The 24,315-nt window shown below is 39.2% G+C and overlaps 1 protein-coding gene across 6 annotated transcripts in view; it reads right to left on the bottom strand.

Annotated features, from left to right (window-relative positions):
• Positions 1 to 15,297: 15,297 nt before the first annotated feature.
• Positions 15,298 to 24,315, bottom strand: part of LOC140104822 (activating transcription factor 7-interacting protein 1-like) — a 37,756-nt gene continuing 28,738 nt past the window's right edge. For 5 of the 6 annotated variants that reach the window (XM_072128556.1, XM_072128553.1, XM_072128557.1 and 2 more), the window contains exons 6-16: positions 23,019 to 23,084; positions 22,760 to 22,854; positions 21,916 to 22,001; positions 21,656 to 21,793; positions 20,976 to 21,569; positions 20,797 to 20,870; positions 20,355 to 20,424; positions 20,041 to 20,196; positions 17,873 to 18,064; positions 17,270 to 17,373; positions 15,298 to 17,120 (exon numbers count right to left, since the gene is read on the bottom strand). In XM_072128556.1, coding sequence (XP_071984657.1) covers positions 16,704 to 17,120; positions 17,270 to 17,373; positions 17,873 to 18,064; positions 20,041 to 20,196; positions 20,355 to 20,424; positions 20,797 to 20,870; positions 20,976 to 21,569; positions 21,656 to 21,793; positions 21,916 to 22,001; positions 22,760 to 22,854; positions 23,019 to 23,084 — 1,992 coding nt within the window. In that variant the 3' untranslated portion in view covers positions 15,298 to 16,703. The remainder of the gene's footprint in view (positions 17,121 to 17,269; positions 17,374 to 17,872; positions 18,065 to 20,040; positions 20,197 to 20,354; positions 20,425 to 20,796; positions 20,871 to 20,975; positions 21,570 to 21,655; positions 21,794 to 21,915; positions 22,002 to 22,759; positions 22,855 to 23,018; positions 23,085 to 24,315) is intronic. The other variant, XM_072128552.1, reaches the window with a different exon arrangement.

Raw genomic sequence — 24,315 nt, 5'->3', positions numbered from 1 at the left:
CTATAATACTGCTCCCTATGTAGAAGAATATAGCTACTAAATACTGCTCCCTATGTAGAAAAATATAACTACTATAATACTTCCCTCTATGTACAAGAATATAACTATTATAATACTGCCCCTATGTACAAGAATATAAACTACTAGTAGAATAAACTACTATTACTACTGCTACTATGCCATATAACATTGCCAGCCAGTCCCCTGTATAAAGCCAGCTAGCATCCCCCAGTATATAGCCATCCTGTCCCCAGTATATAGCCAGCCTGCCCACACACAGCATAGAGCCAGCTAGCCCCCCCACAGTATACATCCACCCAGCCTCCCACAGTATATAACGAGCCAGCCCTACCACCACAATATATAGCCAGCCAGCCTCACCACCACAGTATATAGACAGCCCCCCTACAGTATACAGCCACCCCCCACAGTATATAACCAGCTACCCCCACCCTCACAGTATATAGCCAGCTCCACCCCACAGTATATAGCCAGCCAGCCCCCCACAGTAGATAGCCAGCTGGCCCCCCCACACAGTATAAAGTCAGCCATACCCCCACCCCTCACAATATATAGCCAGCCAGCTCCTCCCCGCAGTATATATCAAGACCTCCCACACATAATATAGCCATCTGCCGCCCCTGCATACAGCCAGCCCCCCTCACAGTATATAGCCAGCAAGCTCCCCCCACAGTATATAGCCAGCTGCCCGCCCCCGCATACAGCCAGCCCCCAGTATATAACTAGCCCCCCCTGTATACAGCCAGCCCCCTGTATACAGCCAGCCAGCCCCTCTGTATACAGCCGGTCCCCCCTGTATACAGCCAGCCCAGTATTTAGCCAGCCCACCCAGTATACAGCCAGCCCCCCCCCAGTATATAGCCCACCCCCCAGTATATAGCCTGCCCTCAGTATAAAACCAGACCCCCAGTATATAGCCAGCTACCCCAGCATACAACCAGCCCTCCCAGTATGTAGCCAGCCCCTCCAGTATATAGCCAGGCCCCCCTGTATACAGCCAGCCCCCCAGTATACAGCCAGCCTCCCTGTATACAGCTAGCCACTTCCCTACTTCCCCACTTCCCTACAAAAAAATAATAAACCATGAGCTCTCCTTTCCAATGCTCCCCCGAAGCTCAACTACACACCACACCAGCCCCAAGTCACCGGGGAAAAAAAAAATTAAAAAATTTGTTCCCACAAATCACCGTAAACTTCAGATTTGTGACGAACCGAAGTTTTCCTGAAATTCAGAACAAATTCCAATTTGGTAGAATCAATTTGTGTGAATTGTTCATTATTGGAAGTTACAAAAGTGAAAATTATTATTTTTTCAAAAGAAATGCTCTGACCATGGTCTGGATTCTCTGTTGTGTTTTTTTATATCTTAATTTTCATACCTTTTCTTCAAGAACCTGCTCTGTATTTTTTAACTTCAACCTGAAACATTGTATGATTATTCTAATTTCTACATAACCATGTCATGGGATGTTACTCTCCACATGGGGAGGATGACAAGATGGGGAGGATGACAGGATATAGCCTGCCCTTCCTTTTCTTTTTTTTTACAAATTTTTCCAGATGTATGCCATGTGTATTATTAGGTAAAGAATTTTATAGGGGTATTCCCACGAAGACAAGTTTCTTAAATGTACTCAGGATAACAAAATAATACAATCTCTATTTTACTGTTATTAACAAAAATACAGCATTTCACACGACCCTGTAACTTCTGACTTTAGGACATCCTGGAGCTGAGTTTCTACAGCTTTCTGCTCTGTGTACTGTAGCCACGCCCCCTGCACGGAGCTCAGAGACACATATACTGATTACTTCCTGCCAGGATATTGTGAGCAGAGAGGAGCTGCAAACTACAATGAGATAAGTAATCCAGGGGAAGGGGGAGGCAGGCACACATGTGTGAGATGTAGCAGTGCTCACCGTGTAATAGTGTAGAAGTCTGTCATGCTTCTGTCTGTCAACCTCTGTCTGTCAGCCTCTGTGTAATGTCATGCATCTCTCATCTGTCTCATCTCTCTTTCTATTCAGAGAAAGGGAAAAAAAGCAGAAACGCGATACGGGCGCCACATGTGTGAATGCAAATAGGCAAGACAATATATTCTCTTTGCTTTAAATGGAATATTGCTCACCTATTTGGGTTGTACTATCGGTACAGCACGAGGAGAAGGCTTTAAGCGGCGTCTCGAGTGGTATCAGGCGGCTTTCCTGGACTTCATGTCAGCGGGATTGTTCATGAAGAAGATGCAATGTCCAGAATATAGGGTTCCAGGATGATATGTAATTAAATTATGTAAATTATTATAAATTATTACATAATTGCACAATGAAATTTGAGAATTTTCTTTTGTGGGAAAACCCCTTTAAGTAGAGCACTATGGAGTTAATGGTGTTCTACAAATAAATAATAAAAATAATAATAATTAAGTGCAATAGCATTTGTTTTATTGAATGGGGTTTTTCTCATATGTTGTTTACACATTTAAGAAGATATAAATGACTTTTTGTATTGTATTATACTGTAAAAGCAATAGTTTCCACTTGTCGCCTTTTCCTCTTTTACACATATTATATCAGCTTTTCATAAACCTGCAATGGAGATGTGTCTCACTAAGGGGTTACTTCTCATTTAAAGCTCACATATCGACAAATCACAGAACACATAGTTCATATTCTTGCTTATATCCCTTACAAAATGTTACACAATTCAACACGTAGAAAATTTCTTGTACTACCTCAGTCTCTTAAAGCGAACCTGTCACCACATTTTCACAAATATAGCTAGTGACAGGTTCCTATAGAGCCCTAGTAACTATGCAACACCCTTATTTTAGCTAAAAATAGTTTCCCTCAGATCCCCATAAAATCAGAGTTCTAATCTTGCCATCCATATCTATGCATCTTTTGAGCAAGTCAAGGAGCTTGGCCTAATTTCATCAGGGTGACATCATCACAGTTCCTTAACATTAGTAAACTGTACCCCATGTACATATCTGACCACATAAAACAATCCCAGCTGCTTGAATAGACTTCTACTCCTCTCCATGCAGGATGCTCTGATTTTATGTGATTCAATATGCTGTGATTTCATGAGCTATAAGCTTGGTGTAGAGTTTTCTAAAGCTAAAAAGCTGAAGGACCTGCGATGATGTCACCCTGGTCCCATGACATTACAATTGCATACAGAGAGAGAATGGAGAGGAGCTGCTGGATTCAGCCTGAGGATGCCATGCCCACCTCAACTTGCTGTAGCCATGCTTAGATACCGGATAAAACTATAAAGTTGAATATATGGGAATCTCAGGGGAACAATTTTTAGCTGTAAGAAAGGTGTCAGTTAGTTACTGGGGCTCTATGAGAACCTGTCATTAACCTGTATTAGTGATAAATGTGGTGACAGGTTCCCTTTAAATAGTCCATTTCTTGAAGTAAAATCATCTTGCATCAGGTTTACTAGCTTTCCCTCTTTTACCATCAGCTAATCATAAGGGTGGAGAGTAGGGGGGGTTACTCCCTTTTTACCCACATAAGTACTAAATTAGTATTTTAATGGTGTATAGGTTAAGAGGTGTTTCTTACACATCAATCTATTTATCTGCTCCTGTTGTAATTGCATTTGTGAAGCGATAATAATAAAGAGTGAAATTTTTATACACAAATTTACTGGAGTGCTGGATGGAACTTGTATTTTCTATTTATGAAGACCTCCAAATATATTTATATGCAGCACCTTTCTCAAATATTTAAAATGTATTTGTATATTTTACTTATTTATACTAGCCACGCTATTATAATTCGTTGTGCACTGTACCAGCGAATATATTTACATTTGTACTACACCTCCCAATATATATTTATTAACATATATAGTTGCCCCCTAATATATTTATTAATACACAGGAAATCCTAATATATTTCCTAAAATAAAATATTGCCATACTGGGTTTTTGCAGTTTTAGCAAATGGCCTATTTAACTGCAAATAATGATTACATTTGTAATTCAATATAAATATTAAAAATTTTCCATTTTTTTAAGGACTCATTAGACTTTTGTTTTAGGCAAATATATGATGCATGCAATAATATACTTTTTTAATAGTGAACAAAAAAGATAAAAAAAATGTCTATTTTTGTCATTTATTTTTAAGACCATGTGGTCTGAATAAAATCATCATCAAAACAAGGATCTCTTACTGCTAATCTTAGAACTCTTTCACAGGATCCATGGAGTCATCCAGCATGAGGCTGGATCTTCCATGGGCCTATAACTTACAATTTATCCCACACTTCCCTTACTGACCCATCTCTTCTCACTAAAAACATAGTGAATGGAAATAATTACACTTATGAAGCTGAGTCTGCATTTTCTGAGCTAAAAATGTCATTTATATCTGTCTCTGTTCTTCATCATTCTGATGTCTCCCAACTAGTCTTCTTGGAGAATGATGTCTCATCCATTTGTGCTATAGCACTTCTCTTTCAAATGAATGCTAAAGGGAAAGCAGTGTCCTCTGCCTTCTTCTTCAAGATTTTCTCTCCCGCTGAAAATAGCTATAGTATTGGAGACAGCAAGCTTTTGGACATCAAATTGACTTTGAAGGAGTGAAGATATCTGTTCGAGGGATCTGCACACCCAGTAATTATTTATATAGACCACAAATGTCCAAAACTTTTTCAAGGTCGGTGGTCCCTGTTCTTTGTTACATTTGATTTTGACCGTTCTGGTGAGAAAAACATATAAGTGATCCTTCTTGTCAGTTGTTTCTCTTCAGTTTAAAGGAAAACATTTTTTTGTTCTGCTGACAGGAAAAATATTCTCTCCTGAGAACACAATTCTATGTTGGGTGGTTAATCTGGGACTCGTAGGGTTAAACTTTTTTACCCTTCAATATTGGTAGCCTTCTATCTTCAAGAATGTACGTGAATAGTTCCATGTATGTTCGAAGTGTGCCCAGAACAAGAGTTCCCATTCTAGACATAACCCTACTAGTTCCTAATAGTTCCTGGTAACCGTTAGAGTAAGGCTCAACAGGTAGGTTAAATTATGTAACTACCGACAACAAAGACACAGACATTGTTTGCTGCGTTTTAGGGAGATCTCAAAAGTTCTCACTCAAATATCTTTTTAATACACATCCCTATGATGCGAGTTTCTCAAGTAGACACAGGGAGGAGTTCTGGGTGTTAACAGGTGGTACAATTATACGTGGCAAATTACACAATTTCCTGTGATTTGGTAATATCTTGGCAATATTTAGAAATCTGGAATTCTTTACTTTTCTAAAGTTAGACCTAAAAAGGAGACATCTGATGCCTTAACCCCTTCACGCTCCATGCTGTACATGTACGGTGCAGAGGTGCAGGAGGTGTATGAAGAGGGCTCACGGGCTGAGCCCTTTCTGAGCCCTCTTCATACACAGGTGGGGTTTGTTGCATATTACAATAAACCCCCTCCGCTAATTCCCGTGGTCGGTGCTTGCATGGATCACGTGTATTAACTCAACCGATGCCACCAGCAAAGCTGCCAGCGGCATTTAAAAGATGGCAAATAAAAAAGGAAGAAGAGAGACCATACTGGCGCCACCTGTGTGAAATCAATTTGAGCTCAATTAATTTTTATATTAATATCAGTGCGCTCACCTTTTTTGGTTGTACAGTCGGTACAACACGTGAAAACAGCTTTAGTGTTATGGTGGTTTAGGCGGCCGTCCTGGACTTAGTGGCGACAGCGTTGCCACAAAAAAAGGTAAAGTGTGTGAATCGCGGTTTCCAGGGTTATGCATTTCCTAATCACTCGTATTCCATCCTTTTCATCAAGTAGTATCTTTAATAATGAGCTATGTAATACGCGTTTCGAGCCTGACCTAGGCTCTTCCCCAGTTACATCAAGCTTAAAATTGTACAAAGGTATGTCTTGCTTATAAACTCATGCTTTTGGCGCGAAGATCAGGGAGAACTTACGCCAGCATGACATCAAAATGTAAACAACAACATATATATAGTATTGTCCATTCATAAAAACAATCGGGAATTCCTGTTACCGTATATATATTTAAGTTGAAAGACCTTAAAAAAGTGCATAATAAGAGACATATAAGAGGTATGTAAGCAGAATAATGCTTGATAAAATAGCAACAATCATATTAGAAAATTCATAAAAAGTTAGTTAAAACCACGAGGAAAGTAGGTGGAGCAAAAATGCTTGTGGTCTGGTATGTTTGGTTTTATAAATATACCTGGGGTAGCTCAACTGGGTAATAGATATATTTTATATGATACCTTACCTATTTAAGAGGTAACGCTGTATCATAGCGTAGAAATTGAGAAGGCTACGGAAGCTGAGATGGTTCAAGGGAAAAACTCGAAGTTACGTAATGCTTCACTATAAGTATTGCGGATGCCCAGATGGTGGAAAAGGCAAAGACTCGAAGTTCCGTACTGCTTGACTACAGCCGGATCCTGGCATATCTGGCAAGGTAAGGAGGACCTATAATCTAGTATTTTTATGGAGTGTGAATTTGTGAATGCTAGGGAAAAAATTGGCCCTAAGCTCGGTGGGATGATTTTTCATCAGGGTGAGAGAGGCTTTCTGTTTGGGTAACTAGTCTTGCCTGCTTAACAGCGTCCGTAATGATCACGTTTGGATACTTTTTTTCCTTGAATCTGTTTTCTAAAATAAGACATTGTTCATTAAAAGTTTGAGTATCAGAGCAGTTTCTTCTCAATCGCCTAAATTGGCTGTATGGGATATTTCGTAACCACTTTTTATGACTGTTGCTTTTAAAGTCGAGATAACTATTCACATCAACATTTTTGAAAAATGTTTTTGTGGTAAATTTATTCCCATGGTGCCCTACTATGAGGTCAAGGAATCCTACTTGTTGTGTGCTCTGGTTGAGAGTAAAAGTGAGGCCCCAATCATTCTTGTTAATTTTTGTGCAGAACTGCTGGAGACGTTATCACCCTGCCAGATAATGAACAGATCATCAATATATCTTTTATACAGCTTGAGAACTACATCTAGGAAAACTCAATGAAACTAAATTTCAAGCAATGAAAACGTCGGCTCATTTTGCAAAAAATGACACCTAACACAGCTTTGTACGCCAAAGTATGAAAAAGTAATTAGCGTCAGAAGATGGCGAAAAAAAAAATTCTTTTTCATACACATTTGTTTAATTTTTGAAAATGTATTAAAACACAATAAAACCTGTATAAATTTGGAATCACCGTGATCGCACCGATCCAAAGAATAAAGCAGACATGTTATTTGGAGCGAACGGTGAAAGTCAGAAAAAACTGAGCCCACACGAATGAGACGTAAACAGGTTTTTTTCCAATTTTCTACATTTGGAATTTTTTGCCTTTTTCACAGTACATGGCATGGAATAATAAACAACGCCATGGAGAAGAAAATTTGTTAAGCACAAAATAAGCCCAGAGCATACAGATCTGTACACGGAAAAATGAAAAAGGTGGAGAGCGAGAAATGAGCGGAAAAATCCTGCGTCCTTAAGGGGGTAATAATATCATGAAATGTCCTTGGCATTCTACAATTATTATAACTGGATAATTGTGCAACAAATGGGGTAAAGATGATAACACACTTTATAAGTGGACAATATGGAAGCATAATAATAATAATAATTTTTATTTATATAGCGCCATCATATTCCGTAGCGCTTTACAAATCATAGGGGACAAATACAAATATAATAAAACATGACAGAGCAAAAACAATCGTATGGAACAAGAGGAGTGAGGTCCCTGCTCGCAAGAGCTTACAGTTTATGAGGAGGAGTCAAGTCATTCTTCTTGAGGGAATAGAACAAAATATTATTCGTATATATGCATCCTAATCCTGTATATATGAATATGCAGACATTAAAATAAGTTCTGACCATTATTCTCACATAACCTATTGCTATGGATTTCATCACTTATCTTACTTCCTCTGAAGGCTGCAATACTGTCTGGGTCATTGTGGATCGCTTTTCCAAAATGTTTTCTGCGTAAAAAATTGCACTTCATAGTGATGGTATTTATTATTCCATGCCGGGAGCTTTGCCAGCAGGGATGTGATGGTTGACCGATCGTGGGTGTTACCAGTAAGCCTTTGCTGCAATATGCAACTAAGACTAACCAGCTATGCAGAGGGCTCGGCCCGCGAGTCGTACCCTGCACCTCCTATTAGTTAGCTCACTTTATGCCAGGAAATTGGGACAAAATTCTGTCGGGTCAGCAGTATTTCTTGTGCACTGACCTATTTTGGGGGGGAAGGGGACACGAGGCCACGCCCCAGTCTTAGGCCAAACCCCTTTTATCGAGCCCTTTATAAATGTGGTGCAGATCGTTTTTCAGTGCAAACTATGACAGAATTCTGTCGTGGACAGAATCTCCCCCATTGTGTCTGCACAGACCTCCCTTTCACATTGGGGAGAGGTTCTAAGCTGTTTGCCAGAATTCTTGAGTTAAAAAAAAAACCCTGTCTGAAATGCTTTATGCAGCAGATTTATTATAAGTCATCAGATACCGATGAAGACTGGTCTAGTCCTACTATGCAACACATTAATAGATCTCCCCCAATTTTGTCTGTCCAAGGTGTCCAATTTACTTCAAAATTCTGGAGAGCCCTGGATCAACTTCTAACAGTAAAATTGGATTTCTTTTCTGCCTACTATCCAAAATACAACAGTCACGTGGAACATGCCAGGCAGATCCTTGAGAAATATCTCCATCTCTGTTGAGAACTGATAACTGGCTACAGCTACTTCCTAGTCATACGGGTGAGTCTACTCCTGCATCTCTATTCATACTTTCGCTCTACATATGTTGGTGAACTCTAAAGTTCCTGCAGCTAAAAAAAACAAAACAAAAAAAAACCCAAAAACCATTATGAAGATTTGCCTTTGTAAAGCCAACTTTACAGTCTCAAAGGCCATGTATGTTCCACTGAGGATTCTGAGTAAGGGATATAGAATTTTTCGACATTTGGGAGTCTATTCCTTCCTTGAAAGTTTTTCTATTAATAGTATTCATGAAAGTAGATGCCTTATTTGTGTAAGTACTGATGCAAAGGTTTCCTTTGGAAAACCTATTTGCATATCCCTATATCAGGATCCCCAGTTGAGCATGAAGTCATGATATTCAGGACTATGCATGGCTGTAGAGGTAACCTATACAAAATCTCCATATGGAGCGAAAGATAACCTGTCAGTAGGATTCGGGACACAATCTCCCACAAGGCACTGTGTATTGGTGGTTTAGGGTCCCAAATTGTCCTGTAGTTTTTGATCCAAAAAACTATATACTTGTATTGATCCGGAGCTCTCAACACATGTGCAGCGAGGTAACAAAACCGGCATAGTACATCTTGGCGTCACTGCGCATGTGTTGTTATTATGGCATATGCACAATTCATGCAAAAAATGCATTTGAGTGAAAAAAAGCAATCGTGCAGCCCACTGCATTTGAGATAGCCTAGTCTCCATTTCCTAATAACCTCTAAAAGTTGGCAGTCATCCATGAAGATGAAACTAGATCATTGTTGACTGGATTAACAAAGTTATTCAAGTAGTATGGTCTCTCACCTCCCTTAAAAATGCCTGGAGTTGTGTGTCATTATTTGGTTTCAATGGGCATTGGTCAAAATGAAGCAGTCATAAGTGTGGGATGTGGCCAAAAGACGTCCATTTCTATGTCGTTCTGTGACTCTTCCAGTCTCTCTGTAGTAACCTGCAGAGGATGTTTGTTAAGGAGATCGCACTGAATAGCCAAATCCCTCTGGCAATATGCACAAAATTTGTCCTGGCCACAGGAAAACAAAAGCATAGTACTGGCCACTAAAACTTTTACTAGTAAATTTAAAAACCACTTCTTTCTAAATAATAGTACACACATAAACATTAAAAAATTGGAGCAGTCTTACCAGGTCGGGTGTCAGGCTTCAGGATAGATATCCTTATGAGACCTAAGGAGGGAATTGGTATGCACTCTCCCTACATGCTAAGTAGTCCCTATTGCCCCAAATGCTCCAGTCCTGACAAGGACAGTACCCATGTCGTCCCTAGACCAGTGTACTGTTTTGCCCTAAAGGTACAACCAAAAAAGTGCTCCCCGTCCCTCCCTTCCCTACGCGTTTCATCACCATTCACGGTGAATCATCAGGGGGCTAGTGAGGACTGAAAAAGACTCCAGGAAAGGGAGAATAATAGTAAGTCTGGGGGCCCTAGGAATCCTGGATATAGGTTACACGCAGGCCTTCCATGGTGATTCCCCAGAGAGGTCTGGTCCACCTTTTTCTAGTGGTATACCTTGGCTAGTGAGCATTAGCCTATTGTGGGCACCTCCTTTATATACAATAAGCCCCACCCATGCGTAAGCTCATAGGGTGGTGATCAATTACCTGCATGTGACTGTTTATCACTATGCTTCCGGACGCCATCAGAAGTATCCCGGTTCAATCCGCAGGGTGTATTTGGAGAAGCGTGCCATTTTCCGTGTGTCGCACATCATCCACCTCTGCTGAACCGGAACCTCATACTATGCGCCGGAAGTCATCAAGGTGGCTGTCAGGAGAGATGCGCACATGCGTATTAGGGGGCCCTGCGGTTCAACCTGTGGAACGCACGTTACCCATCTCTATGCGCATGCCACCGATATATCTATCTTGCTACGGAACACTAAGGTGTAGCAACACCTTTAAACCATTTAGCGGCGCTTTAGTTATTGCGCTGTGTGTCACCCTATAATCAAGGAGATTGCACTGGTTTCAGACAACATCTTGACTACTGTCTGGGATTTTAAGTATTAGCCAGGGGTCACGCCGGGGGTCAAGCACTGTCCAGTTAATGTCACGATTCAAACTTCATTATTTTGTAACCTGCCTGAAAGAGTTTCTCCTTGACACTTGAGTTTCTCCGATATGGGTTTCTATTGGATATCCCCAATTCGATCAAAGAAAGTTTGGCGCGGTCCGTTCCGTTAGTATTTTTTTATTATATACAAAATCAAAATATAATAAAAACATAAAAAGCAAAACGCGTTTCGAACCCGTAACGGGTTCTTCGTCAGTTGCATTACATGGTGTGTATTGGTAGCTCATATATAAAGCAATAGTGTTTGGTGGGTTGATGACCCGGTAACCAGGTGACCTAGCAGTATTAACAATAGATTGCCGAACAATCAATGAGGGACTCCTCTAAAACAATCTAAAAACCACTAAAATTAACATTTTTTCTGAATATCATGGACATAAAATGCTGATCTATAGGTGAAAGAACCTTTATAGTGTATTGCTGTACTTAAATTGTGTTGATAGAGTGAATACCTTGCTGCATGATTACTCACTATCCGCTATGCAGTCTGGATCCTTAAAAAAACTACTAAAATGGCTTCCCTCTGTTGTGAGAACTACAAGTACGGAAGCACATAGGGACCAAAATTTCTCCTACGGAGGCTTTGGGAGACCAAACTAGTTCCATGGTTTTCACTTCAGAGTTTACTGGATAAGGTAAGTGGACTACATGATATTGAATGCGCTGCGAAGAGCCTATATACTTGTGTATGTCAGTTCTTGCGTTATAAACTCCAGGGTAAAGCAGTTTAATAGAATGGGACAAAAAAAAAAAAAAAAAAAAAATTGTGTGTTCAGATTTTAAACTAAAATCGTTTCTGTGACCTCATTTAGTCCATCGGGTTTTAAGGTTTTTAATCTGTAGATCCAGTATATTTCCCTTCTTTTTAAAACTTCGAATCTACTGGATACGTCTTCAGTTATGTGGTCTATTGGTATGATATTAAACTTTCCTTCATTTTTATGTTTTATCTCCATGTGTCTCGACAGGCTGTGTTTTTTATTTCCATGACTGATGTTAAAACGATGTTGGTTTAGCCTGCAATGTAGGGGTTGAGTTGTTCTGCCAACATATTGTATTCCGCACTGGCATTCAATGAGGTATACGACAAAGCTTGTCTGGCAATTCATGTTCATATTAATACTGAATGTTTCTCCCGTTGATTTTGAGTGGAACATGTCTGAATTATGGACAGAACTGCACAGATATGGACACGTATGTGAAGCAAGCAAAAATAATTGAGGACAGACTCCTGGAGAAAAAATATCCAAAAGAAATTGTCACCAACGCTAAACAAAAAGCAAGCCAAAAAAGCCAACAGGAGTGCCTACAATCTGTAAAGGAAAAAGTAAAAAAGGATAACAGTAATAACACCAGGTTCATCACAACATACACTACCAACCATAAAGAGATAGAAACCATAATTAGAAAACATTGGCATATCCTTTTGAATGACCCTTATTTAGAAAAAAATATTTCAAAAAATCCACAGTTTACTTACAGAAGGGCCAAAACTTTAAAACAACGGCTAGCCCCCAGCATTCCTAAACAGCATAGGAAAACTAATCATACAAAGACCATAATGAGCAACACAAAAGTCTCGAGATGTAACAAAAAAAGATGCCTATGCTGTGAAACTATCAGACATAATTCAGACATGTTCCACTCAAAATCAACGGGAGAAACATTCAGTATTAATATGAACATGAATTGCCAGACAAGCTTTGTCGTATACCTCATTGAATACAATATGTTGGCAGAACAACTGAACCCCTACATTGCAGGCTAAACCAACATCGTTTTAACATCAGTCATGGAAATAAAAAACACAGCCTGTCGAGACACATGGAGATAAAACATAAAAATGAAGGAAAGTTTAATATCATACCAATAGACCACATAACTGAAGACGTATCCAGTAGATTCGAAGTTTTAAAAAGGGAAATATACTGGATCTACAGATTAAAAACCTTAAAACCCGATGGACTAAATGAGGTCACAGAAACGATTTTAGTTTAAAATCTGAACACACAATTTTTTTTTTTTTTTTGTCCCATTCTATTAAACTGCTTTACCCTGGAGTTTATAACGCAAGAACTGACATACACAAGTATATAGGCTCTTCGCAGCGCATTCAATATCAAGTAGTCCACTTACCTTATCCAGTAAACTCTGAAGTGAAAACCACAGAACTAGTTTGGTCTCCCAAAGCCTCCGTAGGAGAAATTTTGGTCCCTATGTGCTTCCGTACTTGTAGTTCTCACAACAGAGGGAAGCCATTTTAGTAGTTTTTTTAAGGATCCAGACTGCATAGCGGATAGTGAGTAATCATGCAGCAAGGTATTCACTCTATCAACACAATTTAAGTACAGGCAGTCCCCGGGTTACATACAAGATAGGGTCTGGAGGTTTGTTCTTAAGTTGAATTTGTATGTAAGTCGAAACTGTATATTTTATAATGGAAGTTCCAGACAATTTTTTTTCTTTTGCTCCAGTGACAATTGGAGTTTCAAAATTTTTGGTGTAATTGGACCAAGAATTATCAATAAAGCTTCATTACAGACATCTTACAGCTGATCATTGCAGTCTGGGACTATAGTAAAGCATCCAGAGAGCTTCACCAGAGGTCACAGTGGGCAGAGGGGTCCGTCTGTAACTATGGGTTGTCTGTAAGTCGGGTGTCCTTAAGTAGGGGACCGCCTGTACAGCAATACACTATAAAGGTTTTTTCACCTATAGATCAGCATTTTATGTCCATGATATTCAGAAAAAATGTTAATTTTAGTGGTTTTTAGATTGTTTTAGAGGACTCCCTCATTGATTGTTCGGCAATCTATTGTTAATACTGCTAGGTCACATGGTTACCGGGTCATCAACCCACCAAACACTATTGCTTTATATATGAGCTACCAATACACACCATGCAATGCAACTGACGAAGAACCCGTTACAGGTTCGAAACGCGTTTTGATTTTTATGTTTTTATTATATTTTGATTTTATATATAATAAAAAATACTAACGGAACGGACCGCGCCAAACTTTTTGATCGAATTGGGGATATCCAATAGAAACCCATATCGGAGAAACTCACTGTTCCCACACCGGACGGGTAAACCCACCGGAACCCCAAGAGGCTGCAGACCGCTCCAATTTTAACAATACCTGCTATATGTGTTGTGCCATTTTGCGCAACTCAACAAGGTGAGTGTACACCTATACAAATTATTGATATCCAGCTTTCCTGAGTTAACCTACACATTCAGCGCCCTTTTTTCTTGTCTCCTGTCCCCACTTTATCTCCTTGACACTTGTTATAGAGCAGCGATGGCGAACCTATGGCACCGGTGCCAGAGGTGGCACTCACCAGAGTCCTTTTTGTGGGCACCCAGGCTGTCTCCCCAGGGCAAAGTTCACCAGAAAGGACTCCAATCTTCCTGCAGTCCCAGACAACTTGAGATGCTGCTCCCTAGGTGACACATCCTTGACCGATTGGAACTGCAGGAAGAGTGAGGTGGTGTGAACAGGGTCGGATTATCTTTGGAGGTCCCCCTTGCTGGCCCCATGATTCTTCCTGTATAGAGAGACCCTGGAGAGAAGCTACAATAATAGTCTGAATTTGCCCTCCTGCTTTCATCTGTATTAGTGTCCTGAGGGGGCCAAACAGTTGAATGTTGTGGAAGAACAGGGAGCAATAAGTTACTGTATAAATTATCATGTTGGCACTTGATAGTAAATAAGTGGGTGTTGTAGTTTGGGCACCCGGTCTCTAAAAGGTTCACCATCACTGTTATAGAGGATTGTTCTCTTGTTCTCCAACATTGCTTATCCCTTGTTTTGGTTAGTAAGGAGCTTAACTTTTTCCCAGAATGTGCTGGTGAATTCATTATGGCCAATAGCATTGCAGTATTCTATTCACGCCTCTTTGATGACTTTTATGTCCTTTTTTGATATACGACTGTGGTTGTGAAATAAAGGGGGAAGAAGAAGATTTTTACATGCACTAAGAGACTGATGTGTGTCTTGGTTTATGTTCAAATTCTGATACCGCGACAACCATGAAATGGTTAATTTGAAAGCCCTAGATAAAAATCTCTAACAATGTTCTAGGACACCAAGCTCAGTGGCCAACTGCATCTTAGAGCATCCTTCTTGAAGCCTCTAAAAGGCAAGGTAATGATGATCAATTGTTAGGGGTCATCTTGGTCTTGAAATTATTGGGTTCATGGACTAAATATCCGTTATGAATTTTGTTAAACATCTTGTTAGAAAACAGCAAGTTGTGCAAAAAGTAATGAAACATTGACGTGTGGATTCAAAGGTTTTGAGAAGGTGACATTACATTTACTATAGGTTCCACTAGCCAAATAGCCCTTACTTTTTGTGAGGTGAATTTCAATTAAAACTAAAAACACAGAAAACATTGACATTTGTAAAAAAATATTTATTTACATACAACGTAACAATATCTTTCAAGCAGAGTAACAACTAGATAACCAGTGCTTACCTTCTTAGAATTATAGATTATTACATTGAGAGTTGAAGTGATATTTAGAATGGAAGAATTTGCCAACTGCAGAAGTTCTAATGTAAAGTTTCTTAGTAGCAGCTGAACAAGCTTAGTCCTGGTGACATAGTGTGTACTGCAATACCATTAAGGATTTAAAATATGTAAAGGGGCTTGCCTTGCACATTGAAGTCGTCACCTGAGTTGCCGGAACTAACAAAACTAATTCCTATGTTGAAATTCTGTGTAAAGATTTTGCAGCTGGACAAAATCTATATGTATACAAAAATACTTCTCAGAAAAAAAGAAAAAGCAAAGATACACTGTACATATGCAATTTCTCCAAATATAATAAAATTTCCATATTATGTAAGGAGGAACATTCAAGTTGTAGAACTGGTAGATGTGCAGCAACCAATACAACTCAATGTCCCATTTATTTTTAAAAACAAACACAATTACAATGTAAACTGTAGAGAGAACAAGTGTGCAGGACAGATCAGTCTGCACAGCTCCTGAACGGTTTTGTTTTTATTTAGATTTTGAGGGGAAGTGGTGGTGGGGAAGGGGGGAGGAGACCAGAAGAAAGTGGACGTGCAACAGAAAAAATTAAAAACATTCTAAGGTTAAAAGCAATTGCTCTTTGGCATTGGGGTATGGGACAAGGACTAAACACAGGGGAAGGTGGAGAACAAAATACTGAAAGACAGTTCCTTTGCAATTTAAGGCACAAAAGAAAAAAGTTCACAGAATGGTATAAAAAAAGAAAAAAAAAACAAACACAAAAGAAAAGTAAAATTGTTTGTTAATTCATATTACATGTCAAAAGCTGTTGATCAGTGTAAAGTCCCCAGCCAGTGGGGATTAAATACAAGTTTTGCCTTCGTGTATAAATAAACCACAAAACACTGGATTTCCTCTGTAATACTTAGTGATTTGTAGCTCTTAAAATGACAAGTATCAAAGCAAAACATTCCAATTCTTTTCAGAATGATATAAGAAATATGTAGCCTTGATCAGTAGTTCAACTTGCACAGCTTTTATAGTAGCTTTTAAGCTATTGCCAATCAAGTCAAGTGACTGTTTTTGGCCTTTCAGGATTTGTGTAGTCTGGGAAACCAAACCAATCCACAGACTTCAGAACATTGGTCTTCACAAAAAGTCATTTCAAAAGCTCTTGGCAGAAATGCAGTCTTATGTGTGATAATAGGCAAGTGCTGTACATGGTCTCCATTATGAAAACCCAGTAGTTCAACAAAAATAGAGATGATCTCCTCCATGAAATCTAACAGAAAACGTGAGAGCAGACGTTCCACTATTTCCTAACTGCTCTGAGTGGCGATAACATCTGTTGACTGTGGATCGCAAAAAGGTCCAAAGCGGCCATAAATGTCCTTTGCCTGAACAGCAAAATAATATTTGCTTCCAGAAACAAACTGCGTGAGAGTACATGCCATTGGAAGAGGTAGCGCTTTAACTTCCCCAATTTTTTTCCACTGTGATGAAGATGTTGCGGTTGGGTCTTCATGATAAGCATATAGATGGTAGCTATCCACTACTGCACAGGTGCGATCTACCTCTAATACACTCCATGATAGCACAATCCCATTTTGGCTTTGTACTCTGGCTAATTTTAGGTGAGGTTTTTGTGGGGGTGAGGTTGAGGAGGCTTCTGGAGGAAGGCGCTGAGGTTGAGGGGCTTCAGGAAGTGGTGCTGGATGGACCGGCCTTGCAGGTTCCTACAAGACAAAAGATCATTTTAAATACTGTGATCATCCTCATTACCAGTAACAGAACACAATCGAATATAAATTTAAAACAACAAAAAATACAGAAAATACTATATTATAAAATAAAGGATGGTGATCAAGCATGAGTGGCTACTTACTTGAGGAGGTCGATGATGGACTGTGAGCTGTGGTCCAGTAGATCCCACAGGCATCCCATTATTTACTACATAAGCAGTTGTTTGTGGCATTCTCACAGGTACTCCTAGAGATGAAACAAAAAAAATGAATAATTTGTTGCATATAAAGCATTTAACTGTTGACCAAAGCTGGCAGAAGGATATGGTCAGATTCCCCTCTTCCTCATACAAAATCAGCTTGCTTGGCAATGCATACAAGTGGTCTAGAAGGAGAGATTGGAATAAGCCTCTGCCTGCAACCACTATCTCAGTGGCTTAATTTATATATAAAAAAAAAAAAAGAGCATAAAAAGATTAAGGGATGTAAAAATTTATCCTTTTTTAATGCATACCTAAATACCACATATGACATTATTCACAATGCTGTATTGCACCGCAATGGAAATTCATAAGTGTTAACAGATGCATTATAGTATCTAATGCGAATTGTGATAGATATAAATGTTAGACTAGATGATGCTAGACTGAAACCTGTTTATTGGCCAAGTTTATCCTAGAATTTTAGTGCATTGTACAATTTCTGTCAAAGGTCAAAATATATGTGTGTTTCTGGCATAACCTTACCTCCAGTTTGAGGACTGATCTGCCGTAGGTTTTGGCTTTGCATGACAGTGTTGCGCACAGGTGTCTGCACGGGTACAGTAGGGAGGGCAGTTGAAGTGTAAACCATATGTTGGTTGTTTGATGCTCGAGGAGCTGCGGCTCTTGGTGCCGTCTGAGTCCCGGGGCGCTGTGTTATATTAACTGTTGTTTGAGCTGGAAAGGAAGAAATATGATGGTTAATAGGCTTTACATTCTAAACAAATAATATTTGTAAACTAGCACCGTTAGGATGTATTCACATTGACGTTTGCCAGCCGTACCGTAGCTGCTCACCCTCGCCCCTCTCCATAGAGAAACATGGCGCTGTATTCCTAGGACATCTTTCAGTTTAGGGTCTCTATTATGTCAATGGCAGTCTATTGTAGAGATATTTTATAATTTGTCCATTTTAGGCATATTTATTGCACTCTACTAATGCAAAAACTGCAGCACAAATTTGGCATAAACACAATGGCTCACATTTATCAAAAGTAGTGCAAACTGTTCTATGTGCCGCAGATTCATCAAATCTGGCTCCCCCTGCACTGCTCTGGAAGTGGGCACCATTTTTTTGGTGCAGTGTTCATGCTGCAGAATTGTGGTACACATCCAACTACCTCTTGAGGGATCTTATAGCACACAGTGCAAACACAAAACTGTCTGACTTTGCACTAGAAAGCATGTAAGAACTCCTTAATAAATGTGGGCCGACGAAAACTAATTTCTCTGCAATTTCTTTACAAACCAGAATCTTAACACAGACATTATTAGTGCTGCCATCTATGTCGGACAAGTGGCAACAAATTCTAAATTACTCCTGATATACAAATAGTAAACATTTCAAAATGAATTGTTTCATTAATGCTACACCACATTATGTGTATATCTCATAAGCTACATGTGGGGTGCATCACTAGGCGACTTAAGGTATGAATTTGTCGCCACATGATGGACAAACAGCAGTGCTGATATCTCAGCTTTGTCTAAATATGTTAGGGATGTGTACCCAGGCAATAGCACAAAATTGTAAAAAAGCATGGCATAGAAAAAAAGTGATCTGCCCACAGAGAGGAGGCAATGACCGTAAGGGTCGAATTCACACGAGCGTATGCCCGCCTGGGCACGTCCAGCACACTGAAGAGGAGGAGGGGTGACCCCTCCCTTCTCCATAGAGATGCACAGCATATGCACATGCGGACGGGGAGAGATGGGATAAAATAAGTAGGCAAATATATTATTCTAAGTTTTTTTGGTTATTTTAATGAATATTTAATATTTGGTTACATATAGTTTTTGTGTGTAGGAATATATATTTTTGGTATTTGTATCCTACATGAAATACTTCTTTAGTTAATCTTATAAAGTAGCATTGAATGTAAATTTAAATAAAGAAGAAATTGTTTTACTGGATCCCAAAGGATGCTGAACATTTGCGTGAATTCCTCTCCCGGTTATTTCCCAGGTTCATTGTAAGCAAAAACTAAAAGAGGTTTAACACACAAAACAGGTGCCAATCTTTCCATTATACCATATCCTTGTGTAGTTTTCATTGCACAACGGATGTAAAAAAAAAAAATCTGATAAAATAACCAAAATAAGAACTAACCTATATGTACATATTACAAAAAAAATTGAATGCAAAAATATGGCAACATATCTGTCACCTCTGCAAAAGCAAAGTGTTTTTTTCAGCTGATGTTTATAAGCCTTACCGTGAGCCTGACAACAGGGAGCCCCACAGCTCAACTGATTCTATCTGTGTAGTTGCCAAATCAGGCACAACAGATTAGGTTAGTTTAAATTGTCAATTCTGGCTCCTAGGATGATCATGACAACATATATATACACTTATATGAAGCTGGAATACACCCCACTAATAAGCAATAGCCTAATTTTCAATTAACCTTATGGTACAGCTACAGGAAAATTGAAAACAGCCCATTGTTGAAGTTAAAGCAGTGGGTCATTTTAACTCCAGCTGTTTTATGCAATGTGTTTGAATAGCGTTTTGTGAATAGTAACATGCAATGTCCTTACATTAAGATTGTAAAGCACATGTTGCAATTTACAAATTTTTTGATACATTTGCAAAGTGTTTCAAAATGCTTCAAAGATAAAAATGTAGAAAAAAAAAAAAGTGTAAAACGTACCTGTTGGTAAAACATGTATAGTGGCTTGAGAAGGAAGACCAGCTGGTGCAGAGGAGGTCTGCACATTGTTTGCCTGCTGAGGCTGCATTTGGCGACTCATAGGTTGTGATGACTGACCGCTTGAAGGTAAAGATGAAGTGTTGCTCCTTCTTGAATCTATGAAAACACACACACACAAAAAAAAACGAAATTAAAAAACGCTTCCATTGACAGTTCAAATGGGAATACATCAATGTCAGAGCCATATGAACAGAACATAAAATACATTTTTCTTTTTAAAAGACACTTTTTTTTAAGCACCAACACATACTTACCCTTGGTGGATAATTCCGCTTCTTCATCATCCAGGGTAAGATCAATCACGCCGGCAGCACGCTTTACACTCTAAGGAAATATGAATAAATTAGAACTTCTGGGAGCACAAACGGGGAGGGGATCCAGTAGTATTCTATCAAATTATTTCAATTACTAGGAAATATTTCATTAGTTACATTCCCCCCTCCACACACCCCCAATATAGTATGTACACTCAAATATACATAATAGACTTTCATAAATACATATATTGTGTACGGAGCATAAACGTATGGCAGCAGAGCTGAAGATCCATCGTTTTACCCAAGACACTTTTGTTTAGTTTTTGTTATGTTTCACAATAAGAACTACATTTAAATAAAACAGGTTCTTGAAGGGATTGTTTAAAAATTCCCTAATAAAAAAAGCACTGAAGCTAACAATATATAATAATTCACAAACCTGTGCACTAGTGTCAGCTAGGGGACGCTTGTTTGAAGGAGTCTCTGCTGTTGGTGTCCGATTAATCTGCACATCTGCAGTTTAAATGAAATATTTTAGTATAAAATAAGAAACAACTTTATGGTTATTCTCTACAATTACGGAGGACATATGAATCCAGAAAAAACAAAACTACTCACCAGATCTGCTCCCAGAAGGTGATTCAGTTGTGGTGGAGTTGTTATAAGCAGACACTGGCGATTTCAATTGTGGCACATTTCGAGTATTTGTCTGATTGTATGCACTGGATGTTCCAACATTGGGCAGCGACTGCCTGGAGGATAGCGCTATTGAATGTGACGTTGGCATATTCTGCACGGCCATTGGGGAATTAATAGAACTCATTGAAGAATTTCGCTGGATCCCCGAGTTGGACATTGAGGGGCTGTTCATTGCTTTAGTTACAGGTAGAGACACTGGGGTTTTCGTAAGATTGCTGACTGCAGACGGATTCTGTACAGGGATAAACTCCACATTGCCAGATTGCTGATTAGTCACTAATGTCCCTGTAGCACCTTGTAGGATCTGTGGTACATGGAGGATTACTGGTAATGACTGCAGAGACACAGACACTGGCTGGGTGTTACTAGTAGACACCTGGTTGTTTCCAACAACAGTTGTATTAGAAGATGAAGGAATGACGGGAGTCATAACTGGAGCTGAAGTAACCGGTGGTAGAGATTTGGATTGACTGCTCACAGTACTCTGAGATGCTCCAATACTGGAAGCATTAACTGTTAAGAAAGAAAATTACATTACTGCTTAATTAAAAAATAAATAAATAAACTTTCAAGTTTAAACTATTAAGTCCTGAGCTTACTTTTCTGCTGAATTAATTTCCAGTCAGGTGGTGGCCTGGTTTGTAGGCTGTTACTGGCAGGAGACTGGTTCACAGGCACATGCGTAGTGTTTGATGAGCGAAGTGTTAAATTAGAAGAGCCTTTAGCAGAGGATGAAGCTTAAAGGGAAAAAAAAAAAAAAAAATCATTCTTTCACCCACATATAAATGGACATTAGTTGAGATCAAATCTACATGAAATATTCAAAAGTGACATGTTTGTACCACATGGAGCATCTCACCTGCAGGAGAAGACTGGACATTAACTGTATTGGCATCTCCCACACTTCGCTTTGTTTCCAACATTTGCCTCACTGTTCCAGAATTCCTGCAGATAAGAAACAGAATTGCATGACATTAGAAGATCAGCACTACAAAAGGTAAGGACTAGAGCTGTAGGAACACTGACCACTATTTGTGCCTATTTTCTATATTTTTACATTTAAATAAACACAAAAAAATTGGACTGAACACAAAAATGAAAAGAAGCAACATGATGGGAAAACTAAAACATAATATATGCCTGCCAATCTCAGTATATCAAAATTAATTATGTACCGTATATACTTCATTGTAGGCAGAGTTTTTCAGCACAATTTGTGTGTTGAATAAGCCCCACTTGGCTTATACTCAGGTATATAAAAAAAAAGTACAACTCAGTGCTCACCTTTCAAACACCCCCGCAGGTCCTCTTCTCGATTCCTGTGAGCAGGCAGCAACAGATCTGTGCACACACTATGATGTCAGCTGCTTACATCAAAGTGTGTGCATGCTCAACGCGCATGGACCTGTTGCTGCCTGTGCACAGGAATAGAGAAGAGGACCTGCGCCCCCCCCCCCCCCCCAGAGGGTTAAGGATGAGTAATGGGTCTATGCCCCAGCACTTTGTCAACTCTGGATAGTGACATAGACACAGACCCATTATCCTGTGCCCATTCAGAGTTAACACTGGCAGCAAGCAGGTAACACCCAGTTGTCAATTTACTCATAACAAGTGAATTACACAAGTTAAAAAAAAAAAGTTACTTGATTATGTACTGCAACTTTAAAAATAATTCCGCACAATGCAATCATATTACAGCTTACCTGAAATTGCCCATATTGGTGCTTGGAGCAGGATCATTTACTGCAGTTTTCATTGGTGACGCAGCCTGGGTGACTGTGGCCTGGGTGACTGTGGCCTGGGGAGGGGAGGTGCAGAAAACAAATGTCATTTTTTTTTTACTACTCATTTAATTTCAGTCATTTGCTAAAATTAAATAAATGGTTAACATGTCATCTCATAAAAGGAGTCTGATAATACAATCGCACTAGGTGTGTTTTACTTCAGATAATTTATTTTTACCTCAGGTTTCTTCTTAAGGTCCTCCTTCGCTGCTCCAAAACGTTTTGTTAATCTACTTATTTTAGCCTAAACATAGAAAAAAAAAAAAAACAAAAAAAAAAAAAACACAATTAAAAATTACATTTGGGAGAAAGACTTATTTTATGTTCATCATCAACAAGACAAGGTTATTTGATTATCTGACAAGGGCTTGTTTTTTGCAGTAAGAGCCCCCCCCCCCCCCCAACGTTCCACTGATTTCATTTGGGTTAAAGGGAACCGGTCACCAGATTTTCACTAATAAACCCAACAAGTAGTTGATTTATCACTAAAGATGGGTTAGGTGAATGTGCATATGAAACTGGTGGGGTCGGTACCTCAAACAAGGTTAAGAATCACTGGTCTAAACTCATGGTGTCAGTTTCATTGTAGGATATGAGTTGAGCCAATGCAGAAAAAAAGTCAGCGCTATTTTTTGTTGGTACTGAGAGAAATGGGGAGCAGCGCCAAGCATGTAGGTTTATTTTTTTGTTGGCTCCTGTAGAAGACGAGGTGGGGTTTTCCATTTTATGTGCTGAAAAACTCGGCTTCTACACAAGTATATATGGAAGTTTTTTATGCTCAGCCAAGATCATTACAGCCAAAGCAATACCACTTTTTCCAGGCAGTCCCCTACTTAAGAACACCCGACTTACAGATGAGCCCTGTACTGTACTTTACCCCTAGGCTACAATAAACAGCTATAATAGTTGGAGTTACAATTATAAAATATATAGTTGCATATATATGCATAGTGACTTGCATACAAATTCAACTTAAAAACAAACCTACAGAATCTTGTACATAACCCGAGGACTGACTGTAGTTATGGGTAAAACTGCAATAATTGCCATTTTTTTCTCTGAATTATTTAGGTATATAGGGAACTTACAAATATGATACCATGATTGTCCATACTCCTGTACTGTAGTGCATTACTGACCTCCATAATTGGCAAACCAAGAGGCCATGATCAGGCCTCTTGCTGCTCATATAATTCAATGCAATAATACAATAACATCTGTACTGCCGTGTATTATAACGGTGGGTTTTACATTGACATTAAATCTATCAGTCCATTGGCTTGGTATAACAAATTTCCATAGTTGACAAACATGGAGGACATGATTGGGCTTTCAGGAGCTATGGCAACCCTAGGGTTGTCAGGTTGACAAAGGGAAACCCTTCTCTCTGCCTGTCTCCTTAGCTACCGTGTTCAACCTTTTTGGCAGTTATGGGGTTAAACGGTACAGAACCAAGCTTTCTCAATTCAGACGAC

The sequence above is a fragment of the Engystomops pustulosus genome, chromosome 10, assembly GCF_040894005.1.
Source record: "Engystomops pustulosus chromosome 10, aEngPut4.maternal, whole genome shotgun sequence".
NCBI lineage: Eukaryota > Metazoa > Chordata > Amphibia > Anura > Leptodactylidae > Engystomops > Engystomops pustulosus.
The sequence above is the reverse complement of the archived record's forward strand: the minus strand, read 5'-3'. Positions and strand labels throughout refer to the sequence as shown.